A 25,426-nucleotide genomic window follows, 5' to 3' on the forward strand; every position below is an offset into this window, starting at 1 on the left:
ATTCATATCCCCAAATTTTTACATTTCTCAGGCAAGACACAAGAGTGTGCTCTCACCAGTCCCACTGATGGATCCGAATGCAGCTCCGATTAAAAGTCTGGCCAAGGGGAAATCAGATGTTGGTCCGAACAGGAATCTGTGAGCCACGTCAGGCAGGATAAGCTTACTGACCTTCTCCAGTGCTTTACATGTAAATAAAAAAAAATACATTGTCAAATGATTAAGTTGAAGAATATTAGACTACTAACTTCCAAATTAACGGCATTTAAGAAAATAACGTACTTGAATGTGGTGCTTTTTTTCGACGTTTCCATCTAGGTTCCTCCATTTCTAAATCCCCAGCTGTCCAGTGGAAAATTCAGCACATTCAAAATGGTGTCAGTTGAAAAGTGATGTAATCGTGTTCTCAGATGTTTTCGTTTCAGTTTGAATATAAATCAACCAATACTTGTACATACATTTACATACCAGAAAACTGTACTTTACTGAATTGAGTGAAAACGTTCTCAGAAAGGGGTCAGTGACATTGGGTGTGCGTTACCAGCTATAAAAAATACAACAATTAAAAATGGGTTTCTACATAAAGGTTGAGGAGCTGCGTCCTAAAAAGGCAAGGTGAGTCTGAGTTTTGATGAGGAGGTAGAGAAGACAAAGATACTGTATTACAGAAGACATATAGCTGGCTAATTAAAATTGTTTCCACTTTAACTTTTGATTTTGTTTCTGTTTTGACAGGAGGAGACTCAACAGCCAGGTGCTCAGGATCTTCCGCAGTTCAGCATGGAGTCGTGCCTGGCGCAGTCTTGCAGCCTTTTTGCTTGGTCTGCTGCTTGTCTTCATTTATGGTGTAACAGCAATATACATACAGAAGCATGCACTCTGGTACTGCATCATCACCACGGTAACCATGGCCGCCTTCACAGCCTTCGGAATGGGTTTCTCCGTTAGTGTGCGTGCCAACATTACACTCATGCTTCCCATGCTGTGCTCAAGTAAGAATCTTTTCCATCATTTTCCATCATTTCAATCCTTTCCATCATCATCATACATCGAGTTGCATTAAACTCTATGTGATTGAGTATGTTATGCATATTATATATGTTACACAATAACTAGTCACAGGCACAGATGGGGGGGGGATTCGTCCCACCCAGATTTAAATTCATCTCGTTCGGTCCCCCCCACTTATAGGGAGGAAAAAACGTCTATGCTGTCTTTCTTTGCATAAGGCAAACCTCACGGAAAAATCAAAAGACTAATTACCATTCGGTTTATTGAGGTGCACAGCAGTGCATACATAGTTGCAACTGCGCAGACTGCACGGGTTGCGAGCTCGAGCTTGGTTGCTATGGTTACCCACAACAAGTTTGACAGGCATATCGGGGACAGCGCCTCCTAGTTCAGGACCCCCACACGGCATGATGAAGGGTGCCAAAAGGCAGAAAACGATTGCATCATTTTTTCAAAAAAAACCAACTGTAAGTAAACTGTGCCTTACTTTATCATATCACCTTGCAATTTTTTGATAGTCTGTTCAAAGTAATGTCGTAGTGAAAGTAAAATCGTACGGAGTGATGCCTTTCTGGTAGCCTCCTTCTTTCGGTGGTAGCCTGTAGATACAGTGCTCAGAAGGCAGTTTTAATGTTAATCTGGCGTTCCCTGCCATAATTTCAGCGAGCATATTGTTTCATAAGGAAACTTTGCGAAGAGTTGTTGACTGACTGCCACTCACGCAACACACAGGCATAGTTAGAAAGTCAGGATGCACTGGTTTACACTTTACACACACACACGTAGCCCAGCCTCTCGCTGTGTTTAACAGTTGGAACTTAGCGGTTTTAAAACTAGTTTTGCAGTTTTGCAATTTCTGTGCGTGATGATAATGTGTAAACTTTGGATTTCCATAGGCTATGTTAAAATGTTATCATTGTCCTGGCCTGCAGGTAGTTCCTGGTGATGGCAGTGAGGGAGGTGAAATAACATGTATACACACTACCGTTCAAAAGTTTGGGGTCACCCAGACAATTTTGTGTTTTCCATGAAAAGTCACACTTTTATTTCCCACCATAAGTTGTAAAATGAATAGAAAATATAGTCAAGACATTTTTCTGGCCATTTTGAGCATTTAATCGACCCCACAAATGTGATGCTCCAGAAACTCAATCTGCTCAAAGGAAGGTCAGTTTTATAGCTTCTCTAAAGAGCTCAACTGTTTTCAGCTGTGCTAACATGATTGTACAAGGGTTTTCTAATCATCCATTAGCCTTCTGAGGCAATGAGCAAACACATTGTACCATTAGAACACTGGAGTGAGAGTTGCTGGAAATGGGCCTCTATACACCTATGGAGATATTGCACCAAAAACCAGACATTTGCAGCTAGAATAGTCATTTAGCACATTAGCAATGTATAGAGTGGATTTCTGATTAGTTTAAAGTGATCTTCATTGAAAATAACAGTGCTTTTCTTTCAAAAATAAGGACATTTCAAAGTGACCCCAAACTTTTGAACGGTAGTGTATGTATGTATGTATGTATATATGTGTATGTGTATATATATATATATATATATATATATATATATATATATATATATATATATATATGCACACACACACACACACAGATATATATATATATATATATATATATATATATATATATATATATATATATATATACACAAAATGGAATAATTTGCTGACAGCTCAGTCCCCCCAGTTCAAAAATCCTATCTGCGCCCCTGTAACTAGTGCCACTCTTTCTTAGGTTCAATGACAAATCCCCTTCACTTGTTTACTTTCATAAAACTATTCATTAGACCCATTGAATGTTTAACAGTTTTTCCACGAAATTGAATCATACATGAGCTGATATCTGATGAGGTGCGTAGCGCCGAGTCGGCCATAAGCCATGTACGATGAGATTGATAGAATAACTGTTTTATTATTTCCACATTCACTGGATTTTGAGAGAGTATTTTTTTTTTTGCAAATTTCATCTCATCCCATCTCATTATCTGTAGCCGCTTTATCCTGTTTTACAGGGTCGCAGGCAAGCTGGAGCCTATCCCAGCTAACTACGGGCGAAAGGCGGGGTACACCCTGGACAAGTCGCCAGGTCATCACAGGGCTGACACATAGACACAGACAACCATTCACACTCACATTCACACCTACGGTCAATTTAGAGTCACCAGTTAACCTAACCTGCATGTCTTTGGACTGTGGGGGAAACCGGAGCACCCGGAGGAAACCCACGCGGACACGGGGAGAACATGCAAACTCCACACAGAAAGGCCCTCGTGGGCCACGGGGCTCGAACCCGGACCTTCTTGCTGTGAGGCGACAGCGCTAACCACTACACCACCATGCCGCCAGTAATAATAATAATAATAATAATAATAATAATTCTTGAAAAATAAAAAGTAAATTCTTACCATCAAATACTTTTATTCCATATTTTGCTGCTTTTATGTGGTTTTGTTTTCAAGTAGAGTTTTTATTTCGTCCTCAGTTGGTTGAGCAGCACGCTCCGCCATTTTGTTTTTCTCTACTCACAGTATATGAGCTGATATCCTAGTAGTAGAGTAGCTAATCAGAGCGCGCAATTGCTCATGTCTAGTGAATGTGGATAGGATAATTCTAGATCTCTCTCCTCATGTGTGTATTCTACCTCTGAAGGGGAGGGCAAAAAAATCCTGCTCTTCCTCATCATCACCCTTGTGGTTCAAGGCCCCTTGAACAACACTCTGGAAAACTTTGACCGAGCAGCAGCCAGTATAGTATGCGGAGCCGAGTTAGCCATGAACCAAACCCAGGAACTCATGCAGCGAGCTGCCACTCCTCTGCTGCGTAAGTCATGCCTTCACTAGCCTTTATTATATGTTCCTAAATTCAAAGAGCAAATGAGCATGGTGCTCTTCGTTCTCTTATTTGAGATACAATACATCTAAGTTTATTGTCTGAAAGGAAAGGGTATTCCGTAATTCAAAAATGACTGACACTGGTGCCTTTGTGTTTCTGATTTGTGAACATAGCTGTGCTGGAGAAGGTAAGGGAGGTCAGCAGGAACGCCTACTCACTGGCAGGCAGAGTGCAGAACTTCATCAGAGCTCTTACTGAGTCTGTACGCCATGTCTGTGAGTGAATTTCAGTGTACTTCAGTGACAGATGGACAAAGCAAACAGTCTTGACTCCTGAAATGATTCATAGTATTCCATGGTAACCACTTCGTCCTCTCTTATTCGAACCTTTTTCAGCTCGTTCTCTGAGGAACGTGCTACACTTCTTGGTGAGCATCGGCGATGTCTGTAATGAGAAGATGGGAACACCGTATAAGAAATGTAACACAGTGTTTGACGAGGGCCGTGCTGACTGTATGGAGCTGCTCTCAGTGTTCTCTTTCCTCTGCCACATCTTGGATGGCTTCAGACCTCTCTGTGGCCTCACGCGCGGTCAGCCTCTCCACAAACATATTATTGTGACCTTCTGCAGTCCTAAAATTAACATCTTTACAGGAAGCTTCTAATCATTGCTTTCTGACTCATTACTGTGGTGAAGTTTGTTTTTTCCTTGTTTTTTTCTCCTCCAACTTCATCTCATCTCATCTCATTATCTCTAGCCGCTTTATCCTTCTACAGGGTCGCAGGCAAGCTGGAGCCTATCCCAGCTGACTACGGGCGAAAGGCGGGGTACACCCTGGACAAGTCGCCAGGTCATCACAGGGCTGACACATAGACACAGACAACCATTCACACTCACATTCACACCTACGGTCAATTTAGAGTCACCAGTTAACCTAACCTGCATGTCTTTGGACTGTGGGGGAAACCGGAGCACCCGGAGGAAACCCACACGGACACGGGGAGAACATGCAAACTCCGCACAGAGAGGCCCTCGCCGGCCCCGGGGCTCGAACCCAGGACCTTCTTGCTGTGAGGCGACAGCGCTAACCACTACACCACCGTGCCGCCCCTCCTCCAACTTGGTTTTGTAATATAAAAAATGTATATATGATTACTGTGTGTTTACATACACAATGTACCATGTTGTATTATATAGTACAGCACTTTAGATTAAAGTCTTCATAATAATGCCCCTACAACATCACCATGTAAGAATACATTCAGGGTCAGTGGCTGTAGTAGGTTTGTGCAGCCGTTAGTGCTACGTGTCAGCCACCATAAATGGTTTAAAATTTGTGATCCATGTAGGGATCAATGTTTTAGTATAAGAGCTGCCCTAAACGCCGAGCCTGCACGATGGTTTTCTCATTTCCCTTCTCATTCTTGTGCTGGCTGGCCATGACTCATTCACTTCCGTCTTTTGCCAGCACGCTCTCATTTTGAATAAATTATTGTTTTATGTCTGCCTCTGCGCCAAGACTAACTTAGTGCCAGTGCTGCCTTTAAATCCAAACATGACCTCAGAGTACAAACACAGCCTCAGACAAACAGAGCTCTACAGCTTGAATGCTGCTGCATAGGAAATATCAGGGGTTGAAAAGTAAAAATAAGAATACGAATAATGTCCAGAAGTTCTTAATATTAACTCAGAAAGTGCAAGTGTCATCTGAAAAGTTTACTGATATGGAGAGTACTATGTGCTTTTACCTTATCTGTTTTTTAATCACTGACTTCAAAATATTTCCAATATTTAATGCAATACGATGTAATATTTCTCCTCATCTTAATCCCAACAGTTGGCGAGTTCTTATGTCTCTTACCCTCATATATTGGAAACCATCTAAAGAGAAAACTGGCTTACCGTAAGTTCTACAATTTCTTCGTCCTGTTCTCCCCAAACCTTATTGCACCCTGTTCTTTTAGGATGTAGTAACGTAGTCAGTTAAGACCAAAGACTATATAAAAGATCTAGATACAGTATTAGATTATACAGTGGTGCTTGAAAGTTTGTGAACCCTTTAGAATTTTCTATATTTCTGCATAAATATGACCCAAAACATCATCAGATTTTCACACAAGTCCTAAAAGTAGATAAAGAGAACTCAGTTAAACAAATGAGACAAAAATATTATACTTGGTCATTTATTTGTTGAGGAAAACGATCCAATATTACATATCTGTGAGTGGCAAAAGTATGTGAACCTTTGCTTTCAGTATCTGGTGTGACCCCCTTGTGCAGCAATAACTGCAACTAAACGTTTCCGGTAACTGTTGATCAGTCCTGCACACCGGCTTGGAGGAATTTTAGCCCATTTCTCCATACAGAACAGCTTCAACTCTGCGATGTTGGTGGGTTTCCTCATATGAACTGCTCGCTTCAGGTCCTTCCACAACATTTCGATTGGATTAAGGTCAGGACTTTGACTTGGCCATTCCAAAACATTAATTTTCTTCTTCTTTAACCATTCTTTGGTAGAACAACTTGTGTGCTTCGGGTCGTTGTCTTGCTGCATGACCCACCTTCTCTTGAGATTCAGTTCATGGACAGATGTCCTGACATTTTCCTTTAGACTTCGCTGGTATAATTCAGAATTCATTGTTCCATCAATGATGGCAAGCCGTCCTGGCCCAGATGCAGCAAAACAGGCCAAACCATGATACTACCACCACCATGTTTCACAGATGGGATAAGGTTCTTATGCTGGAATGCAGGGTTTTCCTTTCTCCAAACATAACGCTTCTCATTTAAAACAAAAAGTTCTATTTTGGTCTCATCTATCCACAAAACATTTTTCCAATAGCCTTCTGGTTTGTCCACGTGATCTTTAGCAAACTGCAGATGAGCAGCAATGTTCTTTTTGGAGAGCAGTGGCTTTCTCCTTGCAACCCTGCCATGCACACCATTGTTGTTTAGTGTTCTCCTGATGGTGGACTCATGAACATTAACATTAGCCAATGTGAGAGAGGCCTTCAGTTGCTTAGAAGTTACCCTGGGGTCTTTTGTGACCTTGACGACTATTATATGCCTTGCTCTTGGAGTGATCTTTGTTGGTCGACCACTCCTGGGGAGGGTAACAGTGGTCTTGAATTTCCTCTATTTGTATACAATCTGACTGTGGATTGGTGGAGTCCAAACTCTTTAGAGATGGTTTTGTAACCTTTTCCAGCCTGATGAGCATCAACAACACTTTTTCTGAGGTCCTCAGAAATCTCCTTTGTTCATGCCATGATACACTTCCACAAACATGTGCTGTGAAGATCAGACTTTGATAGATCCCTGTTCTTCAAATAAAACAGGGTGCCCACTCACAGCTGATTGTCATCCCATTGATTGAAAACACCTGACTCTAATTTCACCTTCAAATTAATTGCTAATCCTAGAGGTTCACGTAGTTTTGCCACTCACGGATATGTAATATTGGATCATTTTCCTCAATAAATAGAAGACCAAGTATAATATTTTTGTCTCATTTGTTTAACTGGGTTCTCTTTATCTACATTTAGGACTTGTGTGAAAATCTGATGATGTTTTAGGTCATATTTATGCAGAAATATAGAAAATTCTAAAGGGTTCACAAACTTTCAAGCACCACTGTATATATGGTTTATGGTTAAAGCTGGGTCTTTTATTAATTGGTTTGTTTTCACTCTAGCAATTATTGCAGCATTCAATCAAATGAAGAAAGAGTTTGAGTTCAACATGTCGGCCTCTGTGCACTTTGAGATGGATCTGAACAGCAGTCAGTCTGTGCAGCATATGGTTCAGAAGATCATGGAGGAAGTGTCAAGGGACCGAGAGCATGTCCTGGACCTCATGGGTCTACTGACCTACGTGGGCCTGTTTCTGCTGCTGTTCATGTACCTGCAGTGAGTCTGCCATTAGTAGTTAACAAAGACCTCAGTCTGTGAATTACTGTCCTTTAGACATAAAGATCCAGAAAAGTCCTTGGAAAAAAATAGAATTAGAAAATACATTGTTGAGGTTCAGGAGTTTAATACGGTGGTACACTCACTCAAACAGGCAAAAAATAAACCTGGCTTTCTATGAGGCAAATTGAACATACATACATACATACATACATACATACATACATACATACATACAGTTTGAGGTTTATTTATTTATTTAGTTATTATAGAAATGGTTCTGCAGAAACCCCGAAGCATGTGTTTATTACCTACTGTATGCACGTTTTACATGAAGTAAATGAAAGTACTTGTATAATACAGTGTAATCTGTTGACTGTGTAGTGTGTGATACCTTGTTTGTACATTTTGCACTTGTGAACAGGGCAGTCCTGTACAAAAACCATTACCTTCATGTAGACGATTTTGACAACTTCTACATAACAGAGCAATTTGTAGAGATGGACCACAAGTTCTCTAGACAAGGAAAACCAGCAGTTCTGCCCCTCAGTGAGAAAGAGGCTCTGACCTACATCACACCCTGTGAGAATTTTTGTGTGTGTTTGGTTGATGTAAAAAAGATAAAGACAAACAATGCCAGGCTCAATAATTGTTAAAGAGGAGCCAAAACTGTGGATCTGTAGATTATAACATTTATATAAATCACTTCTGCATACTGTCTCAGATAGTTTGCGGTTGACGGCTCGAGAGAAGCAGAGAATCGTGACCAACCTGGTGTCTATGCTTAAGCACGTGGTAATGGGCTGTGTGGTGATCGTCTTAGACCTCATGGTGTTCTGGGTGTTTGATGTTCTGCATTACCATGCTCAAGAAGAGATTGTGGCTAGCGGTAAGAGGCTTTGGATTGCTCACTTCTTAAATACTCTGATACATTCTATGCAGGCCTTGTAAATTGCCTACATAATTGGAAATTGATATTGATGATTATTTAAACAAAAAATTGACATATTTGAGAAAAACAAATTCAAATACATGATAACATTTAGATCATATGATCATTTCTAAAATACGCCTGCCTTCTTAGCAGACAGGGCTTAATTCAACCAAAGTTTAGATCTGACATCTTACTATAATGTTAGTGTTCCGGGTTCGAACCTCATGGCCGACGGGGGCCTTTCTGTGTGGAGTTTGTATGTTCTCCCCGTGTCTGGGTGGGTTTCCTCTGGGTGTTCCGGTTTCCCCCACAGTTCAAAGACATGCAGATTAGGTAAAATACCCAGCCGCTGAGGTTGCACAAGCCAGTGCATACTTAGTGCCAGTCCCAGGCCTGGATAGATTGGGGAGGGTTGTGTCAGGAAGGGCATCCGGTGTAAAAACCTATGCCAAACCAAAATATGCAGATCATGATGATCTGCTGTGGCGACCCCTAATGGGAGTAGCCAAAAGAAGAAGCCTTATTTCCAATAGACAGTGACATGCTCACAACACCTTTTCATCATTGATATTTCCAATGTTCAAATTTCATTTTAAAGGAGCAGTTAATAATATATGAAAGAGAGTTTAGATATCTTGAAAAACTTGCAATAAAGCCATCCAATGCATCTACATTTTTACAGCCCAGAAATGAGCTCTAGCTTGGAAGAGAACTGCTTGGCTTGGCCCTTTATCCTTAACAAACAAAAACAAACAAACAAACAAACAAACACTATGTGACATAGTTGCAACAGAGGGGGTGTAGTTATTTAGAGGTAGAAGTGTACTGACTGTTTTTGCTACTCTCATCAACTCCTGAAGAAATTCTCACCATTCCATCTGCTCCAGAAGTTTCTAATGGATTTACAACCCCGATTCCAAAAAAGTTGGGACAAAGTACAAATTGTAAATAAAAACAGAATGCAAGATGTGGAAGTTTCAAAATTCCATATTTTATTCAGAATAGAACATAGATGACATATCAAATGTTTAAACTGAGAAAATGTATCATTTAAAGAGAAAAATTAGGTGATTTTAAATTTCATGACAACAACACATCTCAAAAAAGTTGGGACAAGGCCATGTTTACCACTGTGAGACATCCCCTTTTCTCTTTACAACAGTCTGTAAACGTCTGGGGACTGAGGAGACAAGTTGCTCAAGTTTAGGGATAGGAATGTTAACCCATTCTTGTCTAATGTAGGATTCTAGTTGCTCAACTGTCTTAGGTCTTTTTTGTCGTATCTTCCGTTTTATGATGCGCCAAATGTTTTCTATGGGTGAAAGATCTGGACTGCAGACTGGCCAGTTCAGTACCCGGACCCTTCTTCTACGCAGCCATGATGCTGTAATTGATGCAGTATGTGGTTTGGCATTGTCATGCTGGAAAATGCAAGGTCTTCCCTGAAAGAGACGTCGTCTGGATGGGAGCATATGTTGCTCTAGAACCTGGATATACCTTTCAGCATTGATGGTGTCTTTCCAGATGTGTAAGCTGCCCATGCCACATGCACTAATGCAACCCCATACCATCAGAGATGCAGGCTTCTGAACTGAGCGCTGATAACAACTTGGGTCGTCCTTCTCCTCTTTAGTCCGAATGACACGGCGTCCCTGATTTCCATAAAGAAGTTCAAATTTTGATTCGTCTGACCACAGAACAGTTTTCCACTTTGCCACAGTCCATTTTAAATGAGCCTTGGCCCAGAGAAGACGTCTGCGCTTCTGGATCATGTTTAGATACGGCTTCTTCTTTGAACTATAGAGTTTTAGCTGGCAACGGCAGATGGCACGGTGAATTGTGTTCACAGATAATGTTCTCGGGAAATATTCCTGAGCCCATTTTGTGATTTCCAATACAGAAGCATGCCTGTATGTGATGCAGTACCGTCTAAGGGCCCAAAGATCACGGGCACCCAGTATGGTTTTCCGGCCTTGACCCTTACGCACTTCCAGATTCTCTGAATCTTTTGATGATATTATGCACTGTAGATGATGATATGTTCAAACTCTTTGCAATTTTACACTGTCGAACTCCTTTCTGATATTGCTCCAGTATTTGTCGGCGCAGAATTAGGGGGATTGGTGATCCTCTTCCCATCTTTACTTCTGAGAGCCGCTGCCACTCCAAGATGCTCTTTTTATACCCAGTCATGTTAATGACCTATTGCCAATTGACCTAATGAGTTGCAATTTGGTCCTCCAGCTGTTCCTTTTTTGTACCTTTAACTTTTCCAGCCTCTTATTGCCCCTGTCCCAACTTTTTTGAGATGTGTTGCTGTCATGAAATTTCAAATCAGCCAATATTTGGCGTGAAATTTCAAAATGTCTCACTTTCGACATTTGATATGTTGTCTATGTTCTATTGTGAATACAATATCAGTTTTTGAGATTTGTAAATTATTGCATTCCATTTTTATTTACAATTTGTACTTTGTCCCAACTTTTTTGGAATCGGGGTTGTACGTGGCTCTATTAAAAACAATAACAACAACAAAAAACGACATTATGTTGCACGTATTTGTGCTGCAATTTTTACATCTGACTGCTTGCTCAAATGAAAATTGGTGGGTCCCATGGGTTCCCAGCCCTGATACACACCTCTAGATGGGGGATAGGACAAGGCTTGTCAATGACATTTGTTGATCATAGCAGGGAAGGAATATACTATAAAAGTTACAAACTGCTCCTTTAAAATGTTGTGACACAAATAATTACCAATACAATGAGGTTTCACCAGTCGGAACGGTGGTGCAGTGGTTAGCACTGTCACCTCACAGCAAGAAGATTCTGGGTTTGATGGGGGCCTTTCTATGTGGAGTTCTGTGTGCATGTTCTCCCTGTGTCTGCATGCGTTTCCTCTGGGTGCACCGTTTTCCTCCACAGTCCAAAGACATGCAGTCAAGTTAAAGTCCTCTCACGCCAGGATCGGTCTTCCCAGGCAGTCTCCTGTCCAAGTAGTAACCAGCTCTTTAAGGCATATGGGTGCAGCGCCAACCTCCGTTTCGATAGCCCTTGGCTTCTCGCCTATACAGTTAGGGTTATAGTGGGGGGCTAGTCCTCTGATAACGGCGAGAGTTTGACTTCCCCACTCGCATCTGTATCGCGGTGTGCCTTGCCAGACGACAGTAGGTACCATTTTTATGATGGGCTTTGGTATGACCCGACCGTGAGTAGAACTGGCGATCTCCTGATCAAGAAGTGGACACGCTAACCACTAGGCCAACAGGCGGTCAGTTAGGTTAAGTGGCTACTCTAAATTATCCATAGGTGTGAATGGTTGTTTCCCAAACTTGGAAGTGAGAGGATTTTGGCAGGAAGGGCATCTGGCGTAAAACTATGCTTCAATTAATATATGGCATGTGCATCAATAGGGTCCACATGGCAGCGACCCCACACTCATAAGTGGGACAAGCTGGAAGAAGTGAGTGAGAATGAGATTTCACCAACTTGTCAATGTCGATACTTGGCACAATTTGAAATCTCAGTTTCCTCCTTTTCTAAATAGCATAGTCTTCTAATAATTGTTTAATACTGTATGTTTCTCCAGCTCCTTTGGTTGTGGACTTACAAGTGAGTGGCTCAGGATATGCTTCTGACATCTTTAAGGATATTCTGGCCTCCTTTGACATTCTGCAGAAAGGGAATATTACAATACTGAACAAGAAGTGCCTTATGGAACCTCTGGAGCCAGAATACATGGTCTACCTATTCATAGGTACATACAGTATGAATGCTTTGTGTGTGAATGGACCAACAGATATCTAAGGACATCTAGTGGTTAGGATTGGGACTACACATGCTGTCAATATTTATGCCAATTTGGTGTCAAGTTTGGGAGTAGTCCAAAAATAATGAAGGAGAAGTGATCGAGGGGAACTTATCAAAATGATGAACTTCTAGAACAATAAATGAATGCCTGCCATGGCTGAGGAACAGGAAGTAAACCTGCAGTGACATTTTAAAGTCATACTTTGTATGTAACTATGTATTTTTATGAGCTACAACTGTTGATGCATGATAGATTAAGTTCTTTAAATGGTTGGAGTTTTATTCAGCCTAGTCTTGTGTGTTACTTTATGATAACATACAAATTATTTATAAGATAAAAATGATGGTCACTAGGTACAATATAGGTAACATTCAGCTAATTGTGGCCTACGTGATGTTCCTGCTAAATCTACTGTATTATATGGGGTGATAATATACAGTTTATAATTTAAGAGGGGGTAACCTCAGACTAGCACAACCAACATCGAACAGCAAATGGACTCACAGATCATTTACCTATCTGGTGACTCGTATGTGGAACAATCTCCCTACAGAACTGAGACATCTTGATTCTTTAATCAAGTTTAAAAGCACCGTGAAGAAAATTAATCTTACTAGTAGCACATTGTGCAAATGTAATATTTGTGAACAATAGAGTTAAATTGTATTTAGTTATATTCTCAACTTAAAGACATCTCATCTCATTATCTGTAGCCGCTTTATCCTGTTCTACAGGGTCGCAGGCAAGCTGGAGCCTATCCCAGCTGACTACGGGCGAAAGGCGGGGTACACCCTGGACAAGTCGCCAGGTCATCACAGGGCTGACACATAGACACAGACAACCATTCACACTCACATTCACACCTACGCTCAATTTAGAGTCACCAGTTAACCTAACCTGCATGTTTTTGGACTGTGGGGGAAACCGGAGCACCCGGAGGAAACCCACGCAGACACGGGGAGAACATGCAAACTCCACACAGAAAGGCCCTCACCAGCCACGGGGCTCGAACCCGGACCATCTTGCTGTGAGGCGACAGCGCTAACCACTACACCACCGTGCCACCGATATAATAATATATACAGTATTTGATATTTACCTATTATGGGTGGCACGGTGGTATAGTGATTAGCACTGTTGCCTCACAGCAAGAAGGTCCTGGGTTCGAGCTCAGCAGCCAACGAGGGCCTTTCTGTGCAGAGTTTGCATGTTCTCCCCGTGTCCGCGTGGGTTTCCTCCGGGTGCTCCGGTTTCCCCCACAGTCCAAAGACATGCAGGTTAGGTTAACTGGTGACTCTACATTGACCGTAGGTGTGAATGTGAGTGTGAATGGTTGTCTGTGTCTATGTGTCAGCCCTGTGATGACCTGGCGACTTGTCCAGGGTGTACCCCGCCTTTCGCCCGTAGTCAGCTGGGATAGGCTCCAGCTTGCCTGCTACCCTGTAGGACAGGATAAAGCGGCTACAGATAATGGATGAATGGATGGATATTTAACTATTATAGTAGTTTAATGTTTGGATTTGTATATTTTTAATTTAGATCTTTTATTAGTTCGAATGTAGTTGTTACGAGTCTTTGACTCATTGTACATATTGAAGATAAATAAAGCTATGATTGATTGATTGATTAATTAATTGACTGACAGTTTCAATTTTATGATAGAGCTCACAATGTATACAATATGTAATATAGTCTTGCAATGCATCCAGCTATCTGGCTTCTTCATTATAGGCTTTTTGTTGACATTTCCCAGCCCAAAAATGATGGCTACCCTCACTGGAAGAGAACTGCTTGGCTTAGCCACTACCCTCATGATCTGCTGTTTACATTTTAACCTGTATTACGTGTGTAACACACTTTATGCTAATTCACAGGCTTTCTTTATGGTCTTGCCTTTTTCGTGGTGCTTGCTGGAAGTTATGCGAAACGACTGCAGAGGTTTGTGTGCGCACGTTACCACCCTCAGCGGGAAAAAGTAAGACCACCATCACCAGCCACATAACCGCAGTTAAGGTTTTTTTCCCCCCCCTCTTTTTTGCAATAGTCAACAAATTTTCTTTCCTTGGTAATCCCCTTCACAGTATTCAAAAATCTTAGCTAAAGATTTCTGTCCTCACTGGAAAACCGTTTGGGTGATCAGACATTATAATGGATTTTTTGGGTGCAAAACCACCTAGCTAAATCAGTGGTGGTGAATGATACAACCTTCACATTTAAAAAAAAATGAAACCTCCTGCATTCATAATACACAATATGGCCAAAAGTACGTGGACATCTGGCTATCACACACATATGTGTTTGTTGAATATCCCATTCCAAGGTTGGTCCACTTTTGCTGCTGTAACAGCCATCACTCTTCCGGGAAGACTTTCCACTAGATTTTGGAAAGTGGTTGTGGGATTTCTGCCCATTCAGCCACAAGAGCATTAATGAGGTCAGATGCTGATGTTAGGAGAGAAGGGCTAGTGTTCAGTCAATGTTCCAGTTCATTGCAAAAGTGTTCAGTTCACTCAAGCTCTTCCACTCCAACCTTGGCAACCATGTCTTCATGGAGCTTGCTTTGCGTATAGGGGTATTGTCATGCTGGAACATGTTTGTATTAGGCCACTTGAAGGAAAATCTTCAAGATACAGCATACAGAGACATTATAGACAATTGTGTGCTTTCAAATTTGTGGCAAAAGTTTGGGTAAGGCCCACATATGGGTGTGATGGTCAGGTGTCCACATACTATTGGCCATCTAGTGTACCACTTTATCCCATTCTCTAGCAGTTGTATGCAACATGGCTGCATAATGAGCATAATTAGCAAGATCTTGGCTCAGAAGATCCTTTTTTTGAGAGAGAGAGAGAGAGAGAGAGAGAGAGAGTCACATTCATTTTTTATTTGGTTTAATTTCTTTTCGAGGTTTGTTTATTTTGAGAAAGGTATTTTCCCACCATAGGCTAATGGGACAGTATTCTGTTTTGTGTGGATTATATGTGCTGTGGACTATCAATACTGGTGTGTGATAACGTTGACATTTTTTTACATCTAGCTGCATCCATTATTGACCTCAGTGAAGGAGGAAAACAAATGTATTTCAGCTATTTCAAGAATGTTATAATTCTTAACCAGCTTCATGAGGTAGTCACCTGGAATGCTTTTCAGTTAACGGGTGTGCCTCGTTAAAATTTAATTAGTGCAATTTCTTAATGTGTTTGAGATCAAATAGGAAATAATAAAAATACAGTAAATAGCCCTATTGCACAACTGTAGTAATCCATATTACTGTATGTCAAGAACTGCTCGACTAAGTAAAGAGAAACGACATCCATCATTACTTTAAGACATGAAGTGTCTTAATTAATAAAAATAAAGAAAAAAAACCCCACTGAATTAGAAGGTGTATCCTTTTGACTCGTACCGTATATAAATTAAATATTTTATCTATCTATCTAGCTAATCAGTACCGTACACTGGTATTTTAAATCTACTGTATATTAGGTGAAACATAAAATTTACTTGTTGAGTTGGTTTCTGATGGCCAACAAAGATCGAGTCACTTTTGCCAGTTGCTTTTAACTCTGGAATCTGTTCCTGTTGTCTCACAAAATGAGTTCCAAAAAGTTAGAATACCACTAACCAAGGGAAGAAGAAGAAGAATCAGATAAGAGACAAAACATCAGGTGTGTAAACTAAACTATTTGGTACAATGGATATAAAATCTTTACTCCCCCTTATTGAAATAGCGGGGGGGTTCGTGATGTAAAGCCAGAAAGCAAGATAAATGATGTCAGATATTTTCACCTTTAAAAACAAAACAGAGAAATTTGGAGGGTTGTCCTGATCTTGGTAAATGTTTCTCCACTTATTGATAATAATCTTCAGAGTGCTCCATTTTACATCCAGTACCCTGGTATTCTTTTATACCATTCTCCTTTAGACAATAAGATTCCACTGTCAGCTCCTTGTGAACCATAGCTACACCAGCATAATAGTGTCAAAGAAATCCTACAAGCAATGTTTTTTTTTTTTAGAGTAAATCAGAAAATCACTTTTCCTGAGGCTTTTGGACATAATTTTTATTGAATGGTTACCTGAACACAATTAGGGCAGCCATTATAAAAGGGTGTGAATACTTATGCAACCAGAGGGTTTTTTTCTCTTTTTTTCCCCTAATAATTATTTCTTTGTTTTCTCTTGAATTTTGTGATTTCAAGGTCAGGTTACAGATAAGTGTGTATCCTTTTTCACGTTTTGCAGGTGAGGATTCTGCAACTCCGCAGTCGTATCCTCTCTCAGCGTGGCTCGCTGGGGAAAGCTTTGCTGCGGGTGGTGGCCAGGGAACAGGAGAACCAGGGAAATGGCAGTGTACTGCAAACTTTGGCACTGCGGTGAGTCACACCATATACTGTTTGAAGTGGAATTAGCTAATGATTAGTCAGACACAAGTAGATACTGTTCTGGTGGAAAACATGCTCTAAGAACAGCTTAATGTTGGGTGGCTAAGGGAATGATGCATACAGATAATATGACTCAGTAAACAACCGCAGCCAGAATTAAATAGTACCTGTTAGTTGTGTCATTTAAAATGATTTAATCCGTGTTTTTTATAATGAATTGTTAATTACGAAGCTGTGATTACTCTATAATTGTCTGTGCATGAGGAGTTTAGGAATCAAGGAGCACTGCCAGATCTGGCAATTGTGTGTGTGCATTGTATATAGTAGAGCCTTCACTGTCTGATTTATGTGTCTGTATATGCTTGCAGTGTGCCAGGTGGAGTCACCATAGCCAGATTCCTGGGATTGTATGATAAGTCATGCCTGGCCTGTGGGAAAGCTGTGAAGGTCAAAAACCGCTCTAATGTGTACACCTGCTCTACTCAGAACTGCACAGGTCATATTAGTATTCGTGTTAAAGGAAATATTGCCTTGAATATTACAACCCAGGTATCCGCAACCTCAATCATATGGAGTGTAAAACCTTTTGCTTTAGTATTCAGAGGATCCAGAAAGCCTTGATTAGCTTGATGACTTTCGGCTTTAGCTTTAGGCTTGGAAAGAAGGAACATGATGGTGATATCTGCAGGAAATGTTAGATAGAGTATATACAGTGGTGCTTGAAAGTTTGTGAACCCTTTAGAATTTTCGATATTTCTGCATAAATATGACCTAAAACATCATCAGATTTTCACACAAGTCCTAAAAATAGATAAAGAGAACACAGTTAAACAAATGAGACAAAAATATTATACTTGGTCTTCTATTTATTGAGGAAAATGATCCAATATTACATATCGGTGAGTGGCAAAAGTATGTGAACCTTTGCTTTCAGTATCTGGTGTGACCCCCTTGTGCAGCAATAACTGCAGCTAAACATTTCTGGTAACTGTTGATCAGTCCTGCATGCCGGCTTGGAGGAATTTTAGCCCATTCCTCCGTACAGAACCGCTTCAACTCTGGGATGTTGGTGGGTTTCCTCACATGAACTGCTCGCTTCAGGTCCTTCCACAACATTTCGATTGGATTAAGGTCAGGACTTTGACTTGGCCATTCCAAATCATTAACTTTATCCTTCTTTAACCATGCTTTGGTAGAACGACTTGTGTGCTTTGGGTCATTGTCTTGCTGCATGACCCACCTTCTCTTGAGATTTAGTTCATGTACAGATGTCCTGACATTTTCCTTTAGAATTCGCTGGTATAATTCAGAGTTCACTGTTCCATCAGTGATGGCAAGCCATCCTGGCCCAGATGCAGCAAAACAGGCCCAAACCATGATACTACCACCACCATGTTTCACGGATGGGATAAGGTTCTTATGCTGGAATGCAGTGTTTTCCTTTCTCCAAACATAACACTTCTCATTTAAACCAAAAAGTTCCATTTTGGTCTCATCCGTCCACAAAACATTTTTCCAATAGCCTTCTGGCTTGTCAACATGATCTTTAGCAAACTGCAGACGAGCAGCAATGTTCTTTTTGGAGAGCAGTGGCTTTCACCTTGCAACCCTGCTATGCACACCATTGTTGTTCAGTGTTCTCCTGATGGTGGACTCATGAACATTAACATTAGCCAATGTGAGAGAGGCCTTCAGTTGCTTAGAAGTTACCCTGGGGTCCTCTGTGACCTTGTCAACTATTACACACCTTGCTCTTGGAGTGATCTTTGTTGGTGAACCACTCCTGGGAGGGTAACAATGGTCTTGAATTTCCTCCATTTGTACACAATCTGTCTGACTGTGGATTGGTGGAGTCCAAACCCTTTAGAGATGGTTTTGTAACCTTTTCCAGCCTGATGAGCATCAACAACGCTTTTTCTGAGGTCCTCAGGAATCTCCTTTGCTCGTGCCCTGATACATTTCCACAAACATGTGTTGTGAACATCAGACTTTGATAGATCCCTGTTCTTTAAATAAAACAGGGCGCCATCTCACACCTGATTGTCATCCCATTGATTGAAAACACCTGACTCTAATTTCACCTTCAAATTAACTGCTAATCCTAGAGGTTCACATACTTTTGCCACTCACAGATATGTAATATTGGATTATTTTCCTCAATAAATAAATGACCAAGTATAATATTTTTGTCTCATTTGTTTAACTGGGTTCTCTTTATCTACTTTTAGGACTTGTGTGAAAATCTGATGTTGTTTTAGGTCATATTTATGCAGAAATATAGAAAATTCTAAAGGATTCACAAACTTTCAAGCACCACTGTAGTAGTATATAAACTATATACAGTACTGTGCAAAAGTCTTAGGTACCCCATTTTCTTTTTCATACAGACTTTGTTATAAATTTCTATTTTATGATTTCTCCATTATCAGGTCAGTACAAAAACATTTTAGATTCCAAACGTTCGTTTTCCAGCACAAAATTAAATCTCATCTCATCTCATTATCTGTAGCCGCTTATCCTGTTCTACAGGGTTGCGGGCAAGTTAGAGCCTATCCCAGCTGACTATGGGCGAGAGGCGGGGTACACCCTGGACAAGTCGCAAGGTTATCGCAGGACTGACACACAGAGACAAACAACCATTCACACCTACGATCAACTTTCCCCCTTTGGACTGTGGGGGAAACCGGAGCACCCGGAGGAAACCCACGCAGACACGGGGAGAACATGCAAACTCCACATAGAAAGGCCCTCCCCAGCCGCTGGGCTTGAATCTAGGACCTTCTTGCTGTGAGGCGACAGTGCTAACCACTACACCACCGTGCTGCCCTGCTGTTTTATATACAGTGGGGCAAAAAAGTATTTCGTCAGTCACCATTTGTGCAAGTTCTCCCACTTAAAAAGATGAGAGAGGCCTGTAATTTTCATCATAGGTATACCTCAACTATGAGAGACAAAATGAGAAAAAAAAAATCCAGAAAATCACATTGTCTGATTTTTAAAGAATTTATTTTCAAATTATGGTGGAAAATAAGTATTTGGTCAATAACAAAAGTTCATCTCAATACTTTGTTATATACCCTTTGTTGGCAATGACAGAGGTCAAATGTTTTCTGTAAGTCTTCACAAGATTTTCACACACTGTTGCTGGTATTTTGGCCCATTCCTCCATGCAGATCTCCTCTAGAGCAGTGATGTTTTGGGGCTGTCGCTGGGCAACACGGACTTTCAACTCCCTCCAAAGATTTATGGGGTTGAGATCTGGAGACTGGCTAGGCCACTCCAGGACCTTGAAATGCTTCTTACGAAGCCACTCCTTCGTTGCCCGGGCAGTGTCTTTGGGATCATTGTCATGCTGAAAGACCCAGCCACGTTTCATCTTCAATGCCCTAGCTGATAGAAGGAGGTTTTCACTCAAAATCTCATGATACATGGCCCCATTCATTCTTTCCTTTACACGGATCAGTCGTCCTGGTTCCTTTGCAGAAAAACAGCCCCAAAGCATGATGTTTCCACCCCCATGCTTCACAGTAGGTATGGTGTTCTTTGGATGCAACTCAGCATTCTTTCTCCTCCAAACACGACAAGTTGAGTTTTTACCAAAAAGTTCTATTTTGGTTTCATCTGATCATATGACATTCTCCCAATCCTCTTCTGGATCATCCAAATGCTCTCTAGCAAACTTCAGACGGGCCTGGACATGTACTGGCTTAAGCAAGGGGACACGTCTGGCACTGCAGGATTTGAGTCCCTGGCGGCGTAGTGTGTTACTGATGGTAGCCTTTGTTACTTTGGTCCCAGCTCTCTGCAGGTCATTCACTAGGTCCCCCCGTGTGGTTCTGGGATTTTTGCTCACCGTTCTTGTGATCATTTTGACCCCACGGGGTGAGATCTTGCGTGGAGCCCCAGATTGAGGGAGATTATCAGTGGTCTTGTATGTCTTCCATTTTCTAATAATTGCTCCCACAGTTGATTTCTTCACACCAAGCTGCTTACCTATTGCAGATTCAGTCTTCCCAGCCTGGTGCAGGTCTACAATTTTGTTTCTGGTGTCCTTTGACAGCTCTTTGGTCTTGGCCATAGTGGAGTTTAGAGTGTGACTGTTTGAGGTTGTGGACAGGTGTCTTTTATACTGATAACGAGTTCAAACAGGTGCCATTAATACAGGTAACGAGTGGAGGACAGAGGAGTCTCTTAAAGAAGAAGTTACAGGTCTGTGAGAGCCAGAAATCTTGCTTGTTTGTAGGTGACCAAATACTTATTTTACCGAGGAATTTACCAATTAATTCATTAAAAATCCTACAATGTGATTTCCTGGATTCTTTCCCCCCATTCTGTCTCTCATAGTTGAAGTGTACCTATGATGAAAATTCCAGGCCTCTCTCATCTTTTTCAGTCGGAGAACTTACACAATTGGTGGCTGACTAAATACTTTTTTGCCCCACTGTATATATAATGTTGAAACGGGCGACACAGTGGTGTAGTGGTTAGCGCTGTCGCCTCACAGCAAGAAGGTCCGGGTTCGAGCACTGTGGCCGACGAAGGCCTTTCTGTGCGGAGTTTGCATGTTCTCCCCGTGTCCGCATGGGTTTCCTCCGGGTGCTCCGGTTTCCCCCACAGTCCAAAGACATGCAGGTTAGGTTAACTGGTGGCTCTAAATTGACCGTAGGTGTGAATGTGAGTGTGAATGGTTGTCTGTGTCTATGTGTCAGCCCTGTGATGACCTGGCGACTTGTCCAGGGTGTACCCCGCCTTCTGCCCGTAGTCAGCTGGGATAGGCTCCAGCTTGCCTGCGACCCTGTAGAACAGGATAAAGCGGCTAGAGATAATGAGATGAGATAATGTTGAAACATTTCATTTTATTATTTTTAAGCCATTTTTGGTCTACAGCATTTATTTACATGTGTCTAAGACTTCTGCACAGTACTGTATATAACCTCTCAAATATCTGTATGTGTATATACATATTTGTTTTCAGGGTGTTTCTGCATGCACTGCTTCAGGGTAATGGGGAACATCTGTGCTGTCTGTATGGGGCCCCTGACATTCCAAGAAGACTCCCAGTATGAGCTGTGAGTCAACTGTTATTGAACTTAGCACAAGCTAGCACTTAGCGAAAGCTGAAGTTTACATTTGGTGCTCAAAAGCATAAGGAAAACAAATCAGAAATGACATTTCAACATTACATTTCAAAGGTCCTTGACCAAATTTTAATGCAGTTATGGACTAACTAACACTGCTTTGGTAAAATATATTCATCTTATGATTTTATGTTTTTATGCTGATGCCATTCACAAATTCAAGGGGCATGAGTGAATAGTTCTCAGGTACTCACAGTTCTCATGCTTATGTATTGTGTTGGCTTTTGTGTGACTCTGTATTGTTATAGGTTATACTACAATAATACTGCTTCGTTCCTCTGTATTTTAAGTTGTAAAAAATTATTGTTTGAAATATACTGTATAGATAATTGTGCTATTTGAGTTCATTCAAGGTGACAATGTGACGAAACTGCAGTGTCCTTGGTTCAATCCTAAGCCTGGGTTACTGTCTATGTGGAGTTTCTATGAATGATCTCTCTCTGTCCATGTGGGTTGACCCAGATTCTGTGGTTTAATCCCACCTTCCAAAAACATTGTATTGGTTATGCTAAATTGCCCCTAAGAATAAATAATTGTGTCTAGGTACAACTGCACTTTGCCATGCAATGGACTGGCATCACTTTTAAGGTATGTCCTTGTGCCCAGTGCCCGGGATAGGCTCTAGATCCATGACCCTGATCAGGATAAAGTCCTTACTAAAGATGAATGAATGAATGAGTTCATTTGATCAAGAATGCAACAACTGAAACTGTGTTAGGAGCAAACACGTGTTACCATTCAATCATGCGTTCATTTTCTATACTGCTTATCCATTGTGGGTCGTGGGTGAGCTGGAGCCAATCCCAGCTGACACCGAGAAAGAGGCGGGGTATGTCCTGGTCAGGTCGCCAATCTATCACAATGCTAACACAGTGAGACAGATATCCATTCGCATCTATGGGAGATTTAGAGTAGCCAATTAACCCGCATGTCTTTGGACAGTGGGAGGAAACCAGAACACACCCACGAGGAGAATATGCAAAATCCACACAGAAAGGTCCACACAGCAGGTTCGAACCTAGAACCTTCTTGCTGTGATGCAACAATGCGAACCACTGTGCCACCCCATGTGTTACCATCTAAACAAAATACTGTACATTGTGTCACAGTGACTCCAGTGACGAGGAGCAAGAGAATTTGTCAGATGTGGCTATGACATCACACATCAATCAGAATGCTGACAGGATAAGACTGATGAGGAGACGTGTGTCCATGGCAAGTGAGAAGCCTGTAACTAATGAGGACTGGAGTGATTCACACAGCAGCAACTCTGAGCTCAGGTAGTGAAGTCACTTTCACACTTGACACAGAAGGTACACCATGTCATATCTTATTATACATGCAGGACACTTTTCCAGCGGAAAAGAAACATGTGTTCTATTCCCTTCTAGCAGGTTTCGTTCATTTTGTTTGATAGCATGCAATATTGTTATCATATCGCTTATCCTACATGTATTACGTCACTCTACCCAACGGAGAATGAGCGTTGAATATGGTTTACGACATTGCATGGTTGTCAAGACAACATGACGTCACATGTCGGAGATGTAAAACTTCCATGCTAGCGAGTGACTGTGACAATTTGTAACCAAACATGGCCGCCAGGTTTGCTTCATTAAATACGGAAGATTTTGAGAGAATTTTGTAAGAGAAAGACACGTTGAACACCCAAAAGAAATGTGTATGTATAATAAGAATAATATTGGCTGGCTTTTTTTCGTGGTATATCAGATATATTCCATTCAGCTAGCATGATATTCAACTCGTCTTTGACTTGTTCAATATCATGCTAGCAAAATGGAATCCATCGATCCATTATCTGTAGCCGCTTATCCTGTTCTACAGGGTTGCAGGCAAGCTGGAGCCTATCCCAGCTGACTATGGGCAAGAGGTGGGGTACACCCTGGACAAGTCGCCAGGTTATCGCAGGGCAGCAAAATGGAATATATCTGATATACCATGAAAAAAAAGCCAGCCAATATTATTTAAATATATCATATCATGGGGATCATATCACATCATATCATGGGACCTTTCTGTTTTCATGTGTGTGTGTGTGTGTGTATTTCATTGACAGAGCTGATGAAGACCAGTGCCATACCTCATACGTATGAATGTTTGAAAGCATAGTTTGAGACCTGTGCAAGACAGAGGCCACTCTAATCACATTCCAGTACAAGTCCACCATCATCTAGAAGAACAGCATTGTTGCTTTAACCCAATAAATCATATAAAAGTATGTTAATCACTATAGGGTTTGTGCTTTCATTATAAAATTTGAAAATGTCATTGTTTTTTCAGATATTCTTTAAGAATGTGGTTGGGTTTGTTGGGTTTTGAGTTATTGCTCTACTTTTTCATGACCCCTGGCTTTGTGGATTTCCCAGTGGGATTCTCTTATTAGATTAGATTAGATTAGATTAGATTAGATTAGATTAGATTAGATTAGATTAGATTAGATTAGATTAGATTAGATAAAACTTTATTGATCCCTTTGGGAGGGTTCCCTCAGGGAAATTAAGATTCCAGCAGCATCATTACAGATAAACAGAGAAAAGAAATAGAGAAAAGTTCTAAATAAATTAAGTATTTACAAATATAAAAATAAGATATGGGGAAGAGAGGAAGGAGGGGGGGCAGCAGGAGAGATATTGCACTTTATATTGCACATTGTCCGGTATTGCTTATTGTTAGACTAGGCTACTGCTCCTTCCCGTCCTCTGTCCTCCTGTTACCCCCCCCCCCCCCCCCCCCCCCCCCCCCCAGAGAGGAGTTGTACAGTCTGATGGCATGAGGGACAAAGGAATTTTTGAGTCTGTTCGTCCTGCACTTCTGCACTAAAACATATCTCAGGATTACCAAATCCATCTTAGGCTTGTGCTTTGACATGGCAGAAGAACATCACAAACAATTCCTGACCAAACTTACCACTTACCATTTTACAACCAGAATCGATTTGTTGTCTCATTCATTTGAACTATTTCACTGTTGTTGTTGTCCAAGATTTTTTGGAAAACCAAAGTCAATAAAATTGTAGACTGTGAACTTCAGGCAACTGTTAGCCTATCACCAGAACAAATAGAAAACTCATCTCATTATCTCTAGCCGCTTTATCCTGTTCTACAGGGTCGCAGGCAAGCTGGAGCCTATCCCAGCTGACTACGGGCGAAAGGCAGAAACTCCACACAGAAAGGCCCTCACCGGCCACGGGACTCGAACTCAGGACCTTCTTGCTGTGAGGTGACAGCGCTAACCACGACACCACCGTGCTGCTCCAAATAGAAAACTATTAAATAAAATACTAGTATAAATTAATTCATCTGTGAAGCCAACCCTTACAAAAAAGAAGTTTATTCAAGTGTGCTTCAAGTATACTTCTCCTAAAC

General features: G+C 41.2%; 2 protein-coding genes across 2 annotated transcripts in view; one reads left to right on the top strand and one right to left on the bottom strand.

Moving 5' to 3' along the window:
* Window positions 1–328, bottom strand: part of dcst1 (DC-STAMP domain containing 1) — a 29,690-nt gene extending 29,362 nt beyond the window's left edge. The window contains exons 1-2 of the mRNA XM_060921859.1: window positions 283–328; window positions 57–182 (exon numbers count right to left, since the gene is read on the bottom strand). Of these exons, the coding sequence (XP_060777842.1) occupies window positions 57–182; window positions 283–328 (172 nt within the window). The remainder of the gene's footprint in view (window positions 1–56; window positions 183–282) is intronic.
* A 240-nt stretch (window positions 329–568) lies between these two features.
* On the top strand, window positions 569–24,325 carry dcst2 (DC-STAMP domain containing 2). Its single transcript, XM_060920817.1, has 16 exons — window positions 569–615; window positions 736–992; window positions 3,683–3,853; window positions 4,039–4,140; window positions 4,261–4,455; window positions 5,703–5,768; window positions 7,560–7,773; window positions 8,198–8,355; window positions 8,498–8,662; window positions 12,296–12,463; window positions 14,392–14,492; window positions 16,763–16,893; window positions 17,271–17,398; window positions 21,878–21,971; window positions 23,150–23,320; window positions 24,118–24,325. Exons 1-16 carry the CDS (start codon window positions 569–571, stop codon window positions 24,152–24,154), a joined length of 2,205 nt encoding a protein of 734 aa, XP_060776800.1. The 3' UTR covers window positions 24,155–24,325.
* Window positions 24,326–25,426: the final 1,101 nt, after the last annotated feature.

Source organism: Neoarius graeffei, chromosome 5 (assembly GCF_027579695.1).
Source record: "Neoarius graeffei isolate fNeoGra1 chromosome 5, fNeoGra1.pri, whole genome shotgun sequence".
NCBI lineage: Eukaryota > Metazoa > Chordata > Actinopteri > Siluriformes > Ariidae > Neoarius > Neoarius graeffei.

What these genes read in the sequence shown, in the direction of transcription:
- dcst2 (XM_060920817.1), top strand. Translation starts at nt 569, where the DNA reads ATGGGTTTCTACATAAAGGTTGAGGAGCTGCGTCCTAAAAAGGCAAG. An exon ending in TCTGACCTACATCACACCCT is followed by an intron (nt 8,356 to 8,497) that starts GTGAGAATTTTT and finishes ATACTGTCTCAG; the next exon opens with ATAGTTTGCGGTTGACGGCT. An exon ending in AGAAGAGATTGTGGCTAGCG is followed by an intron (nt 8,663 to 12,295) that starts GTAAGAGGCTTT and finishes ATGTTTCTCCAG; the next exon opens with CTCCTTTGGTTGTGGACTTA.